Below are 21,974 nucleotides of genomic sequence, written 5' to 3' on the forward strand. Positions count from 1 at the left end.
AAGCAGCACTGACATCATAGGGTCCACCGCACTCAGCATGTGAAGCACCATTGACATCCAAGGGTCAACTGCACCCGGCATGTGAAGCACCATTGGCATCCTGGGATCAACTGCAACCAGCAGATAAAGCACCATTGACATCCCACTGTCCTCTGCACCTGCATGTGAGGCACCATTGACATCCTAGGGTCCACTGCACCCAGCATGTGAAGCATCATTGACAGCCTAGGGTCTGTTGCACCTAGCATGTGCAGCACCATTGACATCCTAGGGTCACTACTACTACTAAGAAGTATGGAAACAATTATAGAATGTACAGGCTGGCAAACATCTACTTTGTTTACCTGGTCGTTCAATGCCTCTTGTACATTGATGAGCACCAGCCATCTGAGCAGATCAGCCAGCAACTGCAGTGTGCACTATCATATACTATGTGCATCCCACTAAGGAGAGGCATGTGACAAATGGTCCTCCCATATGCCTGCCTAGTCCATGCAATAGCAGCCAGCACTCGTGTCACAAGTGGTGGATGTGCAACTGTGAGTTTGGTGCCAGCAATAATCGTTTTAACAACATGCAGTGCTACTTGCTCTTCGTGCCCTGCTCGAGACCAGCCAGGCCAGTCAAATACAACACTTTGTGCTTTCCATTCCCTTCATCAGCTTGTAGATCAGCAGCTACAGCTTAGCATCTTTCTGATTATTTAATCTCCGGCCGGTTGTGTTGCATTAAGGAAGGGACTGTGACACCTCAGTAAATTGTGTTCTGCAAACCCAAATTCTAAACAGCACTGCAATGCCATGCCTAATTCAGAGAAGCTCAGCCAATACCAGTAACATACAAGCTTTTCCATTTCGCTGGAGTTCACATGTGTTCATTTGGTAGGTATTGTCCATTCTTTATGATTGTATCTTATTTTATAGCTGTTGTTTTGGAGGTACTGTACTTGTTTTAAAATCTATTGTTCGAGGCATGTGAGCTGCAGATCACATGCTGTGCATAGCCTGTCATCTAGTGTTGGGTTCGGATAATTGCACTTTGTTTTTCTTCGAAGAAGTCTTTTCTAGTCATGAGGTAGGTGACTCTTCCTTTCGGGGATAGTGCTCATGGACATCGACTCCATTGTTAGATTGTTTTTTTCCGGGTTCGGATGTGAATTGCTGCACTCCGGTTTGGCACAGTTTCTCAGGTTCCCTTCGACACGCAATCCACTACCCTCTGCGGTATTATTTTTCTATTGCATTTCACATTCTCTGCATATCGTTTTGACTCAAGACCTTCAATCGGAAAACTCGTGGGGGGCCGTTAGGCCTACCCGCACAGGGCTTGCTAGCAGTCGATGAAACAGACTCCATTCAAATTCTGTCCAGGATGTCGCACCAAGTTTCCGCGCACCGACCTGCCTGAAGTGTGCAACCTCTTTCTATCCCTGGAACATGACGAGAAAGACAGCGACGCGTGCTGATCGTTTCGATCGAAGAAGACACTTCGTGACAGTCTGGCTCAACGTCACGAGATGCAACATCAAGGCGGCTCCGTACCGGACATCTTCGGCGAACAACAAGCTCAAGGAGCCGAGGAAGCAGAACACGTATCGTCTCTCAAGCCGACTCCGACATGGAAGAAGAGGTTACACCTGGTACATGAGACCAAAAAGGCTCCGTTCCTTCTTCTGCCTGGGGGCCAAGGTCGGCACAGATAAAACGGTATAAGCGCCACACCCCAGGCCTGGCGCCAAAACACAAACACAAGCCTTCGGGCTCGAGTTGGCCCCTTGCCAGCGCCGAACAGAAATCCTCGGCGTTGGAATTAAAACATGTTGTGGTCCACATCCCACCTTTATCAAAGACTAAATCTTTGGAACCGAATGGTTCGAAGCCGAAGCTTTCAACGCCGAAAACTACAAGCAAAGACAAAAAGACTCCACCAAAGGAGCCTTGGTCTGACGTTCCACCTTCGGATCCGAAACAGAAAAAGCTCGTTATAATCCCAGATACTGGACATATCCATGCCAGTTTCCTGAAAAAAGGAAGATGGCCCAACAAGAGGAGTACCACATTCCTTTGAAGAGAAAAAATGTGGGTACTAACCATTCACCACCTTATATTCCACCTCCTTCTCCCACTGATCCTAACTTACTCGTCACACCCACAAATTCACCACCACTACTATCACCTGACCCACAGGATGAAGGGGATGGGGATCAGGATAGGCCACAGGATACTGACCCATGGGAGGACTACCCCACTGACCCAAACACAAATAATGACCCTGACTTATATCGTCCAGACCCTCACCACCCGACAATATAGGTTATATTGAGCTACTTAACAGGGCTGCTCCTTACCATGGGGTGGAACTATATAAAGAGACTTTAGAGGAGTATTTCTTATTTGAGACCCTATGTTCCTCTCAAAGAACTACCCCTACCCTGCCAATGCTTAAGGGGATGATTAAACACGCGGAGGAGGTTTTTAAAGACCATGTAAGGACAAGAATTATCACTCCTAGGGTTGAGAAAAAATATATGCCTGCACCTACTGACCCTGCCTACATCAAAGGTCAGCTGCCCTTCGACTCTCCTGTAGTTTGCAATGCTCGCAAAAGAGCTAACTCACAGACCACAGGCAAGGCCCCTCCTCGTGATAAGGAGTCGAAATTAATTGACGCCTCTGTCAAAAGGTAGCTTCACAAGCGGCTAATCATTGGCCCATCGCTAATGCTCAGGCTTTGTTGGCCAGATATAATAGGGCTCATTGGGATGAGTTAGAAAAGCTCATGCAATTTCTGCCTGATGAGCATAAATCTAAGGCGAACTATCTTATCTTATTCAGGAGGGCAAACTAATCACCAATACCTCCATCAAGTGCACCCTAGACGCAGCAGATACAGCAGCGCGCGCAGTAAACTTCAGCGTAAGGCATGCTTGGCTGGCGATTTCAGGTTTCAAAACTGAGGTGCAAGCCTCTATTCTCAACCAACCATTTGACAAAGAACACCTCTTTGGTTCAGCAGTTGACACCTCCTTGGAAAAAAAGATAGCGAGGTCGCAAAGTCGTTGGGGGCCTTGCAGTTACCTACAAATAGGGGTTCCTTTCGTGGCTCCTTTTACAGGGTGACTCCAAGAATATCTCCACAGAAATCCCTCCTCCTCTTACAAGGGCAACAGCCAATCGCCCTCATCAAGAGGCTATTTCAGAGGAGGTTTGAGAGGAAACAATGGTAAGGGAAGAGTCACCTCCACACGCACATCCCCCGCAAATAACGAGCAGCGACTTCCTTCCACTACCCCCGATCATTCCACTCCTGTTGGGAGAAGTCTCTCCCAATATCTCCCAGTCTGGAACAAAATCACCTCAGATAAATGGGTTCTACAAATTATCCAATATGGTTACTGCCTGGAACTTAGACACTCCCACAAATATTCTTCCACAATCATATGCAATGTCACTAGAACAACTTACCCTTCTAAAGCAGGAAGTTTTCTCTCTGTTAGAAAAAGGAGCTATAGAACCAGTCCCATTAAAATATCAAGGGGCCAGGGTATACTCCCTGTACTTCTTAATTCCCAAGAATGACTGCTCTCTCAGGTCTATACTAGACCTCAGAGAACTAAATCTTTACGTTCAGTCAGACCATTTTCACATGGTCACACTTCAACAAGTGCTCCTGCTCCTTCAAAAAATGCAATTGTCTCTCCACTCTAGACCTAAAGGATGCCTATTTCTATATCCCAATTCACCCTGCTCACCGCAAGTACCTCAGGTTCAAAGTAGCGGGCCAGCACTATCAGATCATTCACATCTTCCCATATTTAGATGACTGGCTCATAAAAGTCAACTCACAAAACAGCTGTCTACTTCACACTCCCAAAACAATGCAGTTGCTCTACGATCTTGGATTCACAGTAAATCTGTCCAAATCCCATCGACAACCATCCAACACCCCCAGCGTATCTAGGAGCCACAATAGATACACAAAAGACTTTGGCCTACCCCATTGTGTCCAGAATCTGTAACATGCAAACTTTAATCTCTCAGTTTCAGCCTCAACACTCATTACCAGCTCCAGTGTTCAAGCAGTTACTAGGGATGATGGCGTCTTCCATTCTAATAGTCCCTTACACAAGACTCTAGATGCGTCCCCTTCAGGAGTGCATAGCACGTCAGTGGAACCGGACTGAGGGTATCTTATCACGACTAGTGTTGGTGGACGGCCGCACCCATCACTCTCTGCAGAGGTGGAATACACAAAACCTTTCATAAAGGCTGCCCTTCATCAACCCGGTTCCACAGATAGTGCTAACAGCAGACGCATCGCTCACTGGTTGGGGAGCGCATCTCGAGACACATACAGTTCAGGGCATGTGGAGCCTGCAATAAAAACAGCTTCACATAAATCTAGAACTGCTAGCGCTCAAAGCATTTCGAGTACATCTAGTAGGCAAAGCTGTCCTGAGTCGTACAGACAACATGACAGCAATGTACTACATACAAAAACAGGAGGGACAGACTCTCTCCAGCTGTCACAACTAGCACAGACCATCTGGAAATAGACCATACATCAAAAAATGTATCTCCTTGCAGAACACCTTCCAGGAGTCTGCTAAGGCGTCAAAGACAACAGATTCACGAATGGGAACTCCACCCTCCGGTTCTCCTCCCATTGTTCCAAATGTGGGGCTTTCCAAACATAGATCTATTCACCACAAACTTAAACGTAAAATGCTGAAGCTTAGCATCCAGCCATCCGCACCCATTGTCCAAAGGCAATGCACTATGGTTGAATTGGTTAGGGATATTTGCCTACGACTCCCTGCCTCTCTCATTCATTCCATTAGTGGTTCAGGAGCTCAGACAGATGTCCCTGACACTAATCCTAGTTGCTCCCACATGGGCCCGGCAACACTGGTTCACAACACTGTTGGAACTCTCAGTAGTTGATCACCAAAAACTACATCTCACTCCCAATCTTCTCACTCAGAGCCATGGAGAGCTAAGACATCCAGATCCCAGTCATCTCAATCTTGTGATCTGGCACCTGAAATCTTACCTTAATCTCCCACCAGACTGCATGAACATCATCAAAGAGGCTAGATGTCCTACCACAAGAGCATGCTATGCAGCAAAGTGGAAAAGATTTGTAATATACTGCAATAACAATCCAATCGATCCACTGGACGCTTTAGTTCATTTACTATTTATTACATCTGCAGCGTTCCAATTTAGTGTACTCTTCCATACACTTACATCTTGCTACAAAAGCTGCATACCTACAGAACAGACAGCATCTGTCTCTCTTTAGAGTGCCTGTCATTAAAGCATTTATGGAGGGACTTAAAAGAATCATTCCTCCAAGACTTCCACCTGCTCCAGTGTGGAATCTCAACATTCTCCTTACCAGACTGATGGGTCCACCCTATGAGCCATTGCATAGATGTGAATTGCAATTTCTCACTTGGAAGGTAGCTTTCATCATAGCTATCACATCACGGAGGAGAGTAGGTGAGGTTCAGGCACTAATCATAGAAGAACCATTTTTACAAGTGCACCAAAACAAAGTGGTTCTTAGAACCAATGGTCATTTCTGACTTTCATATCAACCAATCTTTCATAACAACCAATCTTGTGAGTTGCCTGTGTTCTTCCCTTAAGGCAGAATATGCTTTACACACCTTAGATGTGAAAAGAGCGTTACTCTACTACATAGAAAGGACAAAACCTTCCTGTAAGACAAAACAACTATTTGTGGCTTTTGCTCCAACGCATAAAGGCAATCCTGTATCAAAATCGGGTATTGCACAGTGGATAGTCAAGTTTATTCAAACATGTTGTGCAAAAGCAAAACTAACATTGTCAATTCCCCCTAGAGCACACTCCACATGCAAACTGGAGGCTTCTATAGCATTCTTTGAAAATATACCCATAGAGGACATCTGCAAAGCTGCAACATGGTCTGCACCTCACACATTCATAAAACACTATTGTGTAGCTGTGTTAACAAAACAGCAAGCAGTTTTACGTACACTATTTCAAACGACTGCAACAGCTACAGGTTAGCCACCGCTTTGGGAGATAACTGCTATATAGTTTATGCACAGTATGTGATCTACAGCTCACATGCCTCGAACGGAAAATGCTACTTACTCAGTATGCATCTGTTCTTGGCATTTAGAGCTGTAGATTCACATGCACCCACACGCCTCCCTGGGTACCTATAACTGTTGCACTGACATCTTACTTAGATACATATATACATGGATATCTCTTTCTAGTACTCTAACTCCATTATCACCCTCTGCGGGAAAAAATCTAGCAATGAAGTCAATGCCCATGTGCTCTATCACCGAAAGGAGGAATCGCCTACCTCTTGACTGGAAAAGACTTCTTCGAAGAAAAACAAAGTGCAAAAATCCGGACCCAACACTAGATGGCAGGCTATTCACAGCATGTGAATCTACAGCTCTACATGCCAAGAACAGATGCATACTGGGTAAGTAGCATTTTCCTTACAGCTCACTCTTCCTTTATTTTCAGGACGACTCAACAATTTTTGTGCCTGTCAGCTCGCCATGAATTAGTGATTACATTTCTAATTTCTGACTCTTTCTCTTATATTACCATGTCTAGTAAGATCATTCTTGAGCAAAGTGAAATTAACTTTCTTTCTGATTTAACACTTCGCATAGAACAACTGTAGGTATGTGTAAATAAGCTACATTGTAGTGTCTGTATTTCCTGGCAGGTTTTATTATTCTAGTACAACTTTTAAATCGCTCAAGTCAAATTTCTCTTTTATGTTTTTCCATTTCTCTTAATGTGTTGTTTTGTTCATCATAAGACATGTCGGAGGGTGACTGAGTTTTGTGGACTCCTCGTTGCTTGAGAGAGCTAATCGAATCTTTACATTTTAAAACATGATAACGCTGGTTTCTCCAAATGTAATTTAATCTGTTTGAATGAATAGTTGATTTAATTTAAGATTCAAAAAAATTTGAAATGCCTGCGCATAACCACATGAACATTCAAACTAATGCATCTTCTACAGGGACAGTCACGGCGTGTTCAGGTGGAGGTGAGGTCTGTTCAAGACTCTGGGACTTTGCCTCTAATTGAAGATACTATACTGTCGATTGGAGTTGGATGTCCGAAAGTAAGGCATTTCAAATCTCAAAAAGGATATGAAAACCACCAGGTAAGGTTTTCTGCATTTCCTCTTTATTTAGCTTACTGAACTGTATTTTTTTTATTTTTTTATTTTCTAAACCAAAATAATAAAGGAAAATAATATAGTCACACGTAACATGCGCCATGGTCTTCCAGTACATATTAATGGTACATATGATCGCAGTAAGTCGTGCAAAGTAGACATCTACATCGTTTGAGATCCCCAGCAACAGAAGCCTCGGGTCTATTGAGATGCGATAGCTCTAGTATGCCTGAGAATTCCTGAGCAATTGCCTTCCAATAAGCCTGAATTTGCGGGCATTCCCAAAATGTGTGCAGAAATTAACCAACCTCCCCAGCACACCCCAAACACAGCAGTGTGGAGGTTCTTCCTATGTTATTTAGCTTCTGGCTGTCATAGTATGCCCAGTGCAGTATCTTAAATTGAATCGTGCACAAGCACGATTTAATGGCCACTTCGAGAGGGTTCATTCATGCCCCTTCCCAGTCTATATCTTCGAGGTCACCCACGTCATGCCCCCATTTTTCCTGTAGCTTGCTTAGCATGTCTGACATATTGTCATTGACCTTGGAGATTGCACCATTCCTAACTCCTCCATCAGTATCCGCATCTCTAGTGGGGCATATTCTGGGACGGTTGTAAGTTATGTTCCGCTGCGCTGTAGAGAAGGGCATGATATCCCCGTTCTCAAGGATGTCCTCCGGTGTTGTAATGCCTATAGTATCCCAGGCCCCAAAGCCCTGCAGCTTCACCACCCAGCCATGTCCCTTTCCAGAGAGGTGTTTTCCTGGTAATCTTGTGTGCCCACCCAAGCGTCATAGTGGCCCTATCCCAGGCCAGTAGAGCTTCCTGTGTATTAGGCGGCATTCTTCAGTTACCCTTCCCGCCATACAGATAGTGTAGGTTGGATCTCCACACCAGCATTGTGCGCTCCAGACAATACTGAAATGTATTCTTAATCAAATCCTCTTTTTTTCTTTGAGAACGGTGCCACAGTGGCAGACGAGTGAGACTAGCATTGGGCAGACTGACGAGATTAGCATTGTATTGTGTAGACTGGTGAGACTAGTATTTTATTGTGTAGACTAGTGAGACTAGTGTTGTGTTGTGTAGACTGGTGAGACTAGTTTTGTATTGTGTAGACTAGTGATACTAGCATTGTATTCTGTAGACTGGTGAGACTAGTATTGTATTGTGTAGACTGGTGAGACCTTTATTTTATTGTGTAGACTAGTATTGTATTGTGTAAACTGGTGAGACTAACATTGTATTGTGTAGACTGGTGAGACTACTATTTTATTGTGTTGACTGGTGAGACCTGTATTGTATTGGTATTGTGTTGTGTAGACTAGTGAAACTGGTATTGTATTGTGTAAACTGGTGAGACTAGTATTTATTGTGTAGACTGGTGAGACCTGTATTGTATTGTGTAAACTGGTGAGACTAGTATTTATTGTGTAGACTGGTGAGACCTGTATTTTATTGTGTAGACTGGTGAGAGCGGTATTGTGTTGTGTAGACTAGTGAGACTACTATTTTATTATGTGAACTAGTGAGATCGGTATTGTGTTGTGTAGACTCGTGAGACTAGTGTTGTATTGTGTAAACTGGTGAGACTGGTATTGTGTAGACTGGTGAGACTAGTTTTGGATTGTGTACTGTAAGTAGTCCCAGAAAGGTCTTCTATTCCCTTTTCCGTTATAGGTGACTCTGTATTCTTTTATCTGTCACAGCAAAGATTCCCTGTGAATTATGAGGAAATATATTAATTTAATGTGTTTCTCTGATGCTTCGATTAGTCCGATATTTCTGTGCATCATGGTTTTACCCATGCAAATGTTGAAATCGTTGCTTCAAGTTGCCTGCGAGAGGTGAGAGATCTCCCTTTTGGCAGACAATCTGCCTGAGGCTTTGGCAGGAAGCTCCATCCCAAGAAATGTATTGCGTTCGTATGGGTCAGCAACTAGTACCAAATTGCATTAAAACTTTCAGTCAATTGCAGCTAATCAATAATTTACCTTTGAATTGAAAGGCATCATCTCTGTAATGGATATTATTAAAACATGCTGCTCGGTAAGTGCTGCTCTTGGCATGGAGCTGGTAGTAACAGCGACGTTTACTAATGCTGTCGGCTTTATGGGATGGGTGTAGCAGCTCAAAGCTTGGGGTGAACTATGTGCGCTATACTTTCGTGAATCAAGCATGGTTAGTTGTGGCAGATAATCGGACATGTGGCCCAATCTCACTCAAGCACGGGGTTCTGCTAATTAAAATCATCATTTCTGTGGAGGTTGAAAGTACAATGGAGGTTGTAGCACAGACTATGGCAAAAACAATAATGTTGCAGATAAAACATTGCAATGTAAAAGTAAAAACATACACCAAAGAAATTGATTTTGCTTGTCAAAATTCATATTTGTTTACCTTTTGTGTTTGTCTTGTTAAGCAATTGCATCTCAAACTAATGTTGTAGTTCAGAAAACCATCAAATAGAATGTGCAAAATTATTTCAACGGTAGAAGCGGACTCTGGATATGTTTCTGTTGCCCTGCTTGTGAACCTCCACGCATATGCCGTGACATCTCTAATGCTTAATAGATAGATGTTGTGACAACCTGAACCACTGATCGCGTGGAAAGACTGACCCACCTCTTACAGGTTTTTATCTGTCTGAATTTGTGCAGTCTTGGTTTCAGAAGGGTCCTGCAATAGCCAGAAATGCATTGAGAACCTACAGTATGCACATTCTCAGGCACATGTGAACATATTAACTGTGCACTTTTGTCTTTCTGGATGCCAGTGTTGTAACAAATGTATTTTCTGTACTACAGGATGAAGAGGATGATATGGACAGCTATCAGGTAAAGGATTATCATTTGGGAAATATGTGGGAGATGTGAATTTTCTATATATTCGTATGTACTTAAAATGATCTTTATATGATCTTCATGTGTTAGAGCTACACTAATGATACAACTGCTCTTTGCTTATGTATGCACAAATAAACGTAACACCACCACAGAAGTATCAATAAAAGCACTTTATTGTTAGGGCGTGGTAGTGGCTGTGATGTAATGCTTTAAAGCAGGAATATTTTGGTTGTATTTTCCACATAGTTACTCACTATGACTTGAAATATTTACCTTAGCATCAGTGCGCCATAGATCACCCACATTCCAATTTATAAGAACTGTAATTTGCTATTCAACACAGTCAGTGATAGATTGAACATGGTATGGAGCATGAATATATTTTTGTATAGTTGATACAGCAATGTGAACATATTGTAGCAGGAGTATTTAAAACAGGAGGTGCTGTGTATAGAACTGTATGCTGCTTGGAGTCAATTTGAGATTAGGGTATAGAAACCGGCATGTGATATTGAGTGGGGATTAAGGGCCTGCAATTTGGATAACACTGGACAACACGCTCATAGTGTGGACACACTGGAGGATTTTCTACTCCACTTTTAATTTTGTCATGTATAGTGCCACTTAAATTCAACACTTTCATGATTTGACTAGCAAATCAGCCACAGTCTCCATTAGGAAATAAATAATGCTCATAGATTTTTTTATCAATCTATGTTAGTGCTGAAATGCGATTAGAACTAGTTGATGACCAGGTTACCAGTTATTTTAGCACATTGTGGAATTTAATTATTAACTCCTTTGCAGTGTACAATATCAGACCTACCAAATTTGAAGATATTCATAGCAGATTGTCTGTCTCCCCTGGGGGCTCAGTTACCTAATACTCATTTTGTGGCTTATCTGCAGGGCCAGCCCCTTTGCATGTAGTCTGTTACATATTTCTTCTGCCCATCTCAATAACTTGAGTTGTGAGGCTCCTGACCTTAAAGCCATCAGCAATTCCACTACTGTGTCAATTCAATTTGATGGGGGAGAATGACATACTTTACAAGTTCATTTTTGGCCCCAGCAGGAATCATCTGGCAGAGTGGACACAGGAAGAGGGATCCATGACAGATGTTTAGCATATCCACATTTAGATCAATGTAGTTACCTTAAAAATCTGGCATGGATCCAGCCCTCCAGGACTGTTTTTGGAGAACCCTAGTAACTGTGGTTTTAAACAACTAGACACAGGGTTTCCCAAATTACTGCAGTATGTCTTTCTTTTTCTATTTCTTGCAGTGTTTTACTGGGAAATCTTCAAAATGCTAATCCTACCCATGTTTGTCACAATAGTATCTCCAAGTTGAAAGACTTGTTGGATAAATTCACCCATTCCCTCAAGTGTATTATATCATTTGTACTGCTGGCTGATTTTAATACTCATTTGTGTGTCACTTGTCTTGCTGGTCACCTATGCTACAAGTTGCCCATCATTTCCGACATTCTACAAAAGGTGATTCACTCAATTCCATTCTGAGAGAATTTAACTTGGACCTTGTTGAGTCTGTCATCTTAAATTCTACCCCATTTGTACCCACCTTTTTCAGCATAGGTTGTTTTTCAACATTTGATTTATTTTTGTTTCCTCTGGCCTAATACCATCATTGTTTGATTTTGAGGTGTTCTGGGATTCTAGAAGCGACCATTGCCCTATGCATGCTACTTTTTACTGGGCAAACAATTCTGCTCACTCTGACCACGCCTTGCACAGGCGGGTATGTGCCAATGACCAGACAGAGAATTTGGTGGGAGACGGTCCATTTCAATATCTCCAGTCAATTTCATCTTGATTTTATTTAGAGACTGCACCTGGGAGTTCTTTATCTATTTGGATGATAGTGCCTCGGATGAGATCATCTCATCCTCTTTATTTGTTATTTTCACTAAGTTTAGGTCGAGGCTCGCTTTTTATAAATACAACGATCACTCTCTAGTGGATGGTTTGAAGCAAAAGCCCAAGGATAAACACAAGAGTGGCTTCCCACGGTCAGGAATACGATGCTGCCTGCAAGCAAGGGAAATGTATGCTTAAGCAGGAAGCCTGGGCAGACTTGATGGAGTCATGTTCCTCTAAAGATTGCATCAAGTTTTGGGAAGTTAGCAACCGCCCCTTCTTTGAACTGTCTGCCAGGAGTCTTATTTTTTATCTTATCACTCCGGATTCTTGACTTAGTCACTTTGTATCCACCCATAATACTGACAGGCTAACACTTCGTTGTTTTCCTCCTCGATTTCGCCATTAAAATTTAGTTAGGAAGAGGTTAGAAATGCAATCATTAACCTTCTCAATAAAAAAACAGCCCCTGGTCCAGATGCTGTACCAATCAGTGTGTTTAAATCTAATGTTGACCTATGGGCTCCTCCATTAACGCTTTATTTCAACACAGCGATTAGACATCAAATTCCATCTTCTTGGTCCAACTCGGTCATTGCTCTGGTCTTTAAAAAGGGTGACTTTGCTACCGCATTATCTCCCTGATTTATTTCACAGTCAAGGTGATGGGGAGTATTCTATTGAGTCGACTTACCATGTGGGTCGTTCAGCATCATGTTTTGTCTGACGTGCAATATGGTTTATAGCCTGGTAAAGAGACGTTAGGTCAAGATCTTAACCTTTTTTTTTATTATATCCCAAGTATACCAAGGCAAATGCAGGTTCTCTACATTTGAAGGTTTATGGAACTGATCTCAGCTTTTGACAAGGTCATTAGGTCCATTGGGTATGGGTTTTGGCAAAAACATTGTCGCCTTCTTGCATGAATTACATTCTGACCTCACAGCTGTTGTTCACTGTGGGTCCTCGTGGGAATGCACTACTAGGTGTGCCTTGAAAAGGGCCACCAGACAAGGCTGCATTTAAGCTTTCTTGTTTACATTATATATTAACAGCTTGGGCAAGGGTTTGTGTGAGGAGGGACAAGATTTATCACCGGTGGAGGGTCGACCTGTACACTAGCTACTTTACGCTGATGATGCAGTTTTGATTTACAGAACCGCTTTAGGTCTGCAGCTTCTTTCGGAGAGTTTTGATTTCATGTGTAGCTAAATCTTAGCACCCTCTACTCGAAATCCAATATTATGGTTACTGGACCCAAGAACTTCAAGACCAGAGTACACTTTGTCCATGGCAACAAACTTGACACGGTTAAGACATTTCCTTACTTGGGAACCTTTTTGGTTTCTCTCTTAGCTGGACCCCTCTGGGTAATGCTAGATGCCAGGCATTTGCTAGAAGTACTGCGTTACTATCCAACTTTGCTTCGAAGCTAGGACATAGATGTGTACCCGCAGTGCTAAAAATCTGCCAATCCAAGTGTTTATCTATTGCATTTTATGGTGGTGAGATTTGGGAGATTCTAATCTATTGCATTTACAAGTCATTGAGAACTGTTTTCGCAAACGCCTGCTTTCATTACCTTGCATCATGTCTACTTTTAATGTGCATGAAGAACTAGCTGTTAGCTATGTTTCAGATTTAATTCAGATTTGTCCTCCTAGCTTATGGTTGGCTGTCTGGATCAAGAAAGAACTTGAGCTTAACAGACTAATCGTTAGACTTTCTAAGCTTTGACCATGCTAACAAAATTCCATTACTTCAATATATCAGAGATTGGTTTTTTTAATTCGGTCGCCCTGATTTGTTGTTCTGATCGGAAACCATGGCCAAGGGTGAAATGGTCTGGATTAAGAATGCTTTTATGTCATCTAGATTGGAAGTAAGGGAAACAAGAGCACTGACCATGCCCTCCTTGAGATCTTATGCTTTCCGTTAACCCGTTTTAGGCTTCATTTAGTTCATCACTTGTTGCAAATGCCAAATGGCTGTAAAACCAAGGAAATTAATACCCCCTGCCAATGTGACGGTTGCTCCTTTTAAGACAATGTGCACTTTATTTTTGTTTGTCCTTTTTACTTCAAAATGCTTAACAGATTCTTAAAGCCACTTTTTGCTGGGTGGAATTTTAGCCAAGCGAGGCCTACCATGTTACTTTCACAAATGTTCAACTGACTTTCAAACCTGCCTTCATGTTGCCTGATTTTTAAAATTGTGTTGTTAGAATGAGAAACTCAATGATTTTAGGTTGACATAATGGTTTCAGTGTTTTATTTGTTTTTGTTTACTGTTGCTTATTTTTGATCACTATTGAAGGCTATTGGGCATTCAATGCATGTCTTATCCATCAGGATTTTTACTGTATTGTGCTGCTTTTCTTTTATGGTTCACTTGTTTTAAACAGAAGAAAGAATTATTGATTTACTGATCCCTTGTTGCTCATAATTGGTCTAGCGTGTTGTCTTTTGTATCTTAGGAAAAAAAAAAATTGAGAGCTTGGTGATCATAGATCTAAAATCCTCTTCTTCAATATATCCTTTACTCAGCTAGCCACATAACACGGTTTCCAATTTGCTCATTCATTCCACAGTAGGACCAGCATGTAATCTCACATTAATATTCTACACCATCTCATTTTTTGTACGTTTCTTCTAGATGCATGCTGGTAACATCACAATATTTTGCCTTTGTTGTGAAGGCTTAATGTTGATACCCATATCTACGCAGATCTTTACATGTGTTATATTACTTTTTAGTGAATTTGTTTGGTTGTGTATCGTTGTGTAATATGTATGTGCTTTCATGTTATCAGATTGTTTCAAGAGCACTTTTCAGACTGATGTTTTATAAGTTTTGTTGACATCATGAATCTATGGACAGAAGGTTAAAAAGCTTATAGTCATTTTCTGGACTAATTATGGTAATATACTAATCTCCAACTATTATTTCAAAGTCCTCCTTTCCATAAACTTTAATTGTATCCTAATACATATTAGGCATACTAGGGTATTTAAATCTCTGGTAATGAGATTGCTAGGAAGTGTCTATATAGGAATAGCGTTCATTGGCGGTCTTTGTGCAAAATAGTTAGACGGTGTTATTCACCTATTCTCATAATGCTGGTTAGACTTTTATTTCATTGTAGGTCAGAGTGACTCTGCGTAATTAGGGAAAGTTCAAATCCGTAGTCGTGGTATTATTCCAATATCCACATAATTTTGTAATGAGGTTATCTCAAACTATTTATTAACGTCTGTACAATTTGTTTTTTAACTTGCATATTTCTGCATTGAACTATTATGCATATCATATTAAAAACTAGGAATGATCGTTTGTCACATGTTTCTCAGTCATGTAACCAAATACAAAGCAGTGGTCTGTGAGTGAGTGGACTTTCGCAGAGGTTGCCCCCATAGGGGGCCTCACTGGCCGGCGCCATAACAGCCGCCGTAGCCTAGAAAATTCCAGTTTGGGCTGCTACGGCGAGGCCAAAGACTAAGGGGGGGTGCCTCATGGCTGCACCTACCCCCCTTACCCCCTCTAAAAGGATAGCACACCAAAAGAGGTACCGAAACACCTGGACAAATGGAGGGACCAGGTTTTTTTTTTAAACTCCTCCCAATGGGGGGGAACTGCTGCCGAGGGAAGGGGCAGCACAAGGGGGTTATAAGGCACCGCTCCCCAGACACAGCTCACTTATCTCTCCTCGGGGAGCTGGGGAGCGGTGCTCGCGATGATCGAACAAGAAGGCTGCAGGAAGAAGAGCCCTACCAACGGGAGAGGCTAGCGATGCCGGAGCGATCCACGCCATGGAGAAGCAGTGGTTGTCCTGCAGGCCGTTGGTTAGGTGGTCCCTCTCAGAATGCCTCGAACACCTGGAGTGTGATGGACGGCGGACCGGCCCACAGGTGTCTGGCACGGAGGACAGCTTGAGCGACCCAGAGCAGCGCCGCCAGCACCCAACACTGACTGCACCACACCCCGCCGATCCGGAGCCACTGAGGGTTAACTAGATGTGTGGCAGAGGGTACAGGGGAATTGAGGCAGAGTATTCCTCAAGCGATCCTGAGCATCGCCGCCAGCCTCTAACACACAAGTGCTGCACTACCAACTGAAAGCCGACAGACCCACGTCTCTGCTGAGCGGAGCTGCTGAGGACTATCAAGGTGAGCGGCAGCGAAGGCAGGAGAAGCAAGACTGCGGGCAACGGTCAGAAGGCAGTCGAGCCTTGGGGCAGGGTGGGAAGCCTGACCTTGCCACCCTCTGCCCTATTGAGTATTTTGGGCCAAGGAGAAGCACCGGTGCAGGCGGCAAAGCAGGTGGAGCGAGACTGAGGGCCCGACTCCTTGCCAAAAGGAGGCAAGTGCAAAGGGACCGGCACAGCACTTCCGGAAGGGAATCACAACCAGGCACGCAGCCTGCACGGAGCAGGCACAGTCCAAGCCCCTCCCTTCTCCGTCCATGGAGTAATTAAAGGGACAGTCCTACACGGGGCCGGAGTAGTGCAATCAAAAAAAAGAAAAGGGGAAAGGTGAAAAAGGATCTCTAAGCATACGCCTTGGTGCTGAACCCTTCAACATAGAGGGGTACCTCAAGGAGCTACACAAGGGGATGGGGACAGCCCGATTGATGCGACCCAGCCTCTATGCAACAAGTAACATGCAGGCCTCATGGCCACTAGCACACAACATGGAGAGCCAGAGCGCAGACTAACAACCAAGAGAGTTGGGATAACTGCTGTGACAGATCAGGGCGGCATCTGAATTTCACGGGACGAGCTGGCAGCCGCCACACCTGGACAAGGACTCCTGTGAAGGGCTGAGCAAACAGTGGCACCAACAGGTGCCTACGGCCAGCCAACACCCAGGAAGCGACAGCAAGCCTCCAGAAGAGCACCAAAGAAAACTGAGCCAAAGAAGGGGCGCAAGAGGTCTGACTAGACACCTGCAGCCATCCAGTGAAGGTGTGTCCTGACAGTGAAGTCAGCAACACGACAAGTAGTGAGCATATCGGCGCGATAGTGCGAAAATCCTTAAAATCTTTTGCACCTTTGTTGTTCAATGGCTTAGACGCACAGGGTCAGGTCACAACAGACAAGCAGCCACAGGAGGGAGTATCGGGGCTCCCATGGCACCTAGTGGATCCAGGTTGCTCGCGAATGGAGCGCTTACAAGGGCAGCAGGCAAGGTTCGCCGGTGGGGCTGGTGCAACCGGGCGATTAGGCAGCCAGTATCCACAGGTGATAAGTGGTGGACTAGTGTCCCCTATAGTGGCATTGAGCAGCCCAAGCAGGGTGAGCAACCTGACGCGAGCAGGGCAAGCCTAGAAGGCATGCGCAAGGGCTGCCATCAATCACCACCAGGGCTACCGGTTTAGTGAGCCTCATCCCCTTAGCAGTAAAAGAAAGGATATGGAGGAAAGAATTTATTGACCTCTTAATAATTATCAGAGATACAGTTGGATGGGTTGGACCTGACCATATGCGAAAAAAAGAAGATTGGATGGAAAAGAGAAGGGAGAGGAAATTTAAGGAATTTCGACAACTGGTTGGATGCATTCATAATTAGTGCTTGCATTATTGTAGAAAAATGTCCACACAGTGCAGCGGACCTCTGGCTGTATGACTGCAATATACATGGGGCACATAGGCAATTCCCGGGGATGCATGGCTGGAACATGATGATGGTTTTAGACTAAAAATGCAGACACACCCCGAAATGGAATGGAACGGTGAGACGTTCTGGGTTCATCCACAAAATGTTGGTAGCGAAGAAGGTCAGCACATGGGCAGGGAGTGGCGAGCAGCCCTTTCAGAATGCCCCCTATAAGGGTAGGAACAAGTCATTCCATAGACCGAAAACCCACAACAACTGGAAACCGCCACTTACCAGCGGGCCGCTGGCCATCTGCTGGAAGTGCGACTCTAACGAGTGCACATGGGGAGCCTCTTTCAAATTCCATAACACATGTACAGTTTGCAGGGGGAGGACACCCAGCGGCAGGTTGCAAGCACAACAAGCAGCCAGGGGAGAAGAAGAAGCACTAGCACAGGCCCAGGAGTGGGGGTTGGGACATAAAGAAAGGAGCAGTTGCTGTTTAACCACATCCCCCATCAACACACACCAGCTCAATAGGCTAGCCAACAGATATCACAATAAGAGGGACGTTGCCTTGCTAGTGAGGGGTTTGCGGAGGGATTTGTAATCCCATTTGAATGCCCCCTACCCAAAGGCAGGATAAAAAACATGAAATCAGCCCTGGGTCACCCGGATGTGGGTCACCAAAAAATAGAAAATAAGAAGACACTAGAAAGGATTGAGGGCCCCCTGCCACTCCCCCTGCCCAAGGGATTAGTGATCTCCCCCTTGGGGGGTAGTACCTAAGAGGGAGAAAGGCCAGTTCAGGCTTAATCACCACCTATCTTTCACTGAGGGCAAGTCGGTTAACAACGGGATCAGTTCAGAGGCATGTTCAGTGAGTTATGCAACGGTGGACGACACCGTCTTCTTATTAAGGGCAACGGGTCGGAGAACCCTCATGGCAAAAGGGAACATTGAATTAGTGTTCCGCCTCATCCTGGTTCTCACAGCCAGCTTCCATTTGTTAGGTTTCTAATGGGGAGGGGTAACATACCTTAACAAGGCAATGCCAATGAGATGCTCTGTGTCCTGCGCGTACTTTGAACATTTTAGTACCTTCCTAGAGTGGGCCTTACATGACCGCCACCCCATAGGAGGCAAGCTGCACTACCTCGATGACTTCCTGTTTGTAGGTCCGGCCAAGTCGGAGTAGTGCGGGGTGGAGGGACACTGGAAGCAATCCAAGCTCTAGCTAGGGACTTGGGATTACCCCTAGCAACAGAGAAAACGGTGGGCCCCACAACCAAACTCACATTCTTACGGTTTGAGCTAGACCCAGTGGCAGGAGCGTCCAGACTGCCCGAGGAGAAGTAAAAAAAATTCATGGAGGAGATAAGGTCCATGTGCGCCAAGGAGAAGGCAACCCTCTGTGAGCTGCAGAGGCTGATTGGTAAGCTTAACTTTGCAGCAGGTTATTCCAGTCGGCGGGTCTTTGACAGGTGCCTAACGCAGCTAACAGCCAGGCTCACGAACAAACAGCAACACGTCAGGCTAGGGGCTGGTGTCAAGCGGGACCTGGTCATGTGAGGCACATTCCTAGCAGACTTTAATGGGGTACAGATCTGGAGAGAATGCTGGTTGACAGCCAGGTAGATAGCCCTGTTCACGGACACAGCAGGTAGCATAGGCTTTGGGGCAATCTAGGGAACTAAATGGTGTACTGGGCAGTGGCAAAGCAACTGGCATGAGCTTGGTATCACCAGCAACATCACATTCCTGGAGCTGTTCCCCATTGTGGTGGCACTAGCTGCCTGGAAACGGAAATTGAGGAACATGAAACTAATACTTTGGTCAGACAACAAAGGGGTGGTGCAAACGATGAACAAAGGCATGGCCAGGTGCCCTGACATATTGAGATTAATGTGTCACTTGGTGAAATTGCAGCTGGAGGGGTACATAGAACTGAAGGCACACCACGTACCGGGGGTGAAGAACGCCAATGACGGACGCACTTTCACGAGTGCAGATGGACATATTCAGTGGAGCTGGCCTCATGAGGGGAAGGGAAGATGACCCCCTTCCCAGAGACTTGTCTGTACTGGTGAACCAGGTGCTCAAGATGGAAGCGGCAAAGAATGAATGAATGAATGAATGAAAAGAAATTTGTAACGTGCGACTTAGCCCAAGGGCATCAAGGTGCTACAGGAAGTACGCAGGAACTGTGAAGCAGGTAGGGGGCTCTAGACACTGGGAGATGCAGGGGAGACAATTAAGGCAGTCGAGCGCTTTATACAGTGTGCATTCACAGGGAACAGGTCCAAATCCTGGGCGCAGGCACACCTGTCAGCGATGGCACATGTTTCAAAGATAATCACAGGATGCAAACCCACCGCCAGCCATTACATCAGTTCATCAATGAAGGGGTAGAAGCGCACAGAGGGAGATAAACTAGACTCCCGGCGACCCATAGACTTTAAAAAAATGTACCTTGCTCATTGGCACACTGGGTAAAGAAGCAAGTGACCCATTTGAACTAACACTCTTCAGGGCGGCCGTCTCGACCGCATTCTTCGGGGCATTTAGGCTCAGCAAACTCATGGCGCCAGCAAAAAGTGATCCGGCGATCAGATGCCTGCAGGCAGACGACATCAGACCCGGCGCAGCGAAGGTAGAGCTGCTGTTGAGAAGGTCAAAAACAGACCAGGCAGGCAGAGCAGCGCTGGTGCCGCTGCAGTGCATCGACGACTCCACATACTGTGCAGTCTGCTGCCTCTTAGCTTACATGGCGTTACGTCCCAAAGGGGAGGGCTCACTATTGCAGCACAGCGATGGGAGCTTCCTAAGTAAATTTCAGTTCAGTGGTCATGCGCCAGGTCCTAGGCAGGGCAGGGCTCCCGATGGCCTCCTTTGGTTCGCATGCCTCTAGGATTGGGGCAGAGACTTCTGCAGCTCAGCTGGGGTTGTCCGAGGCTTGGATCAAAACCGTGGGCAGATGGCGATCCAACTCTTAAAGGACATATGTGGACATAACAATATGAAGATGGGGGGTGGGGTAATGTTCCCGGAGCGACGTGCCACCTGATAATGTGATTATCAGCAGGAAGGCGCCCTCGACTGCTAAGGGTGGTAGGCCACTCATTTGTCTCCCAGATGCATACATGGTGACTGCGTGGCTGTCATAAGCAGAAGGTCAGGCCGGTCGACATGTGCATCCAATGGTGGGGCCGCCCAGAATTAGCTGTTTGCAACTCTAAAGGAATTGCAGGCAGCGGCTGCATGGCACCCTAACGTCTTGATAATTTATCTAGGGGGAAGCGACCTCTCACAGCTGGGGAGGAAAGATCTCCTCCACGCCATCCAGTCGGAGGGGGGAATTGCTGGAACACATAAGTCTCCCTTTCGGCATAGCGGATAAGAGGTTGGTTATGGAGGCACACCGGACGGTGTGCAGGAGGAGGGACACTCACTTGGAGATGCCTTACGACAGGGTTAGTATTCCGGAAAAGGGAGTAGCAAACTGGAAAGGGCACTCGCAGCCCAGACCCACCAAATGGCAAGGCACAAAAGGGACAAACAAGGTATCGAGTTGGGGTCTAACTCTGGGAAGAAGCTGCCCCGCAACATCGACCACAATACTACAACATTTGTTGGCTACTTCATTGAAGGTTCACCTGTAACCGAGTTGCATGCAATTTGAAGTGGGCAAATGCAGGAGTTATTGTAGAGTCCCATAACAGCCGCCAGGGCCCATTAAAATCCAGTTTGGGCTACTACGGCACGCTCAGAGACAAGGGGGGGAGCTCGCTGCCGCACTTACCACCATCCCCCTTTACGGCAGGGCAGGTAGGCTGGAAAAGGGGGTAGCAAACGGAGTGCACAAAAGGGGCAAACAAGGTAGCGAGCTGGAGCCTGACTCTGGGGAGAGGCTATCAACCCCCCCCCCCCCCCCCGCAAGCGGAGTGCAAATCAGCAGAACACTTTATGACCCCAAAAACTGGCAAGAAATGATTTATGACCACCAAAGGAGCAGAATAACGAACTGTCATGGGATGATTTATGAACCTCTAAGATGGGCAAATGATTTATCCGCAGCTGTGATTTATAGCCAGGGTCCTAAAATGATGACCAGGTCACCGTAGTAGAAGAGCTATCTGTACAAGTCATGAAAATAAAAGCTGCAGCCAACATCGACCACAATACTTCGTGCGTTGGCTACTTCATTGCAGGTACACATGTTAGATGGTTGCATGCCATTTGGAGTGGGCACGGTACAGGGTTTTATAAAAGCCTGCCTGGTGCACAGGGATCTTGGAAGATTCTTTTAACATGCATGGGGCAGGTAGTGAAGAAGGCACTTCATGGACCAGCTTTGTTTGTAGGTACAGTGTTTCTTCTAGATTAGGAGTGTGGTGCTCCACATAAAGGAATCAAGAAGTGGCCTGTGAGGATTATGAT

General features: G+C 45.2%; 1 protein-coding gene across 2 annotated transcripts in view; it reads left to right on the forward strand.

Moving 5' to 3' along the window:
• KIF13B (kinesin family member 13B) overlaps nucleotides 1-21,974 on the forward strand; it is a 698,786-nt gene that overhangs the window by 446,301 nt on the left and 230,511 nt on the right. For both annotated transcript variants that reach the window (XM_086927999.1, XM_086928000.1), the window contains 2 exons: nucleotides 7,048-7,194; nucleotides 10,020-10,049. In XM_086927999.1, the coding sequence (XP_086784125.1) occupies nucleotides 7,048-7,194; nucleotides 10,020-10,049 (177 nt within the window). The remainder of the gene's footprint in view (nucleotides 1-7,047; nucleotides 7,195-10,019; nucleotides 10,050-21,974) is intronic.

Source organism: Lissotriton vulgaris, chromosome 6, assembly GCF_964263255.1.
Source record: "Lissotriton vulgaris chromosome 6, aLisVul1.2, whole genome shotgun sequence".
Lineage (NCBI taxonomy): Eukaryota > Metazoa > Chordata > Amphibia > Caudata > Salamandridae > Lissotriton > Lissotriton vulgaris.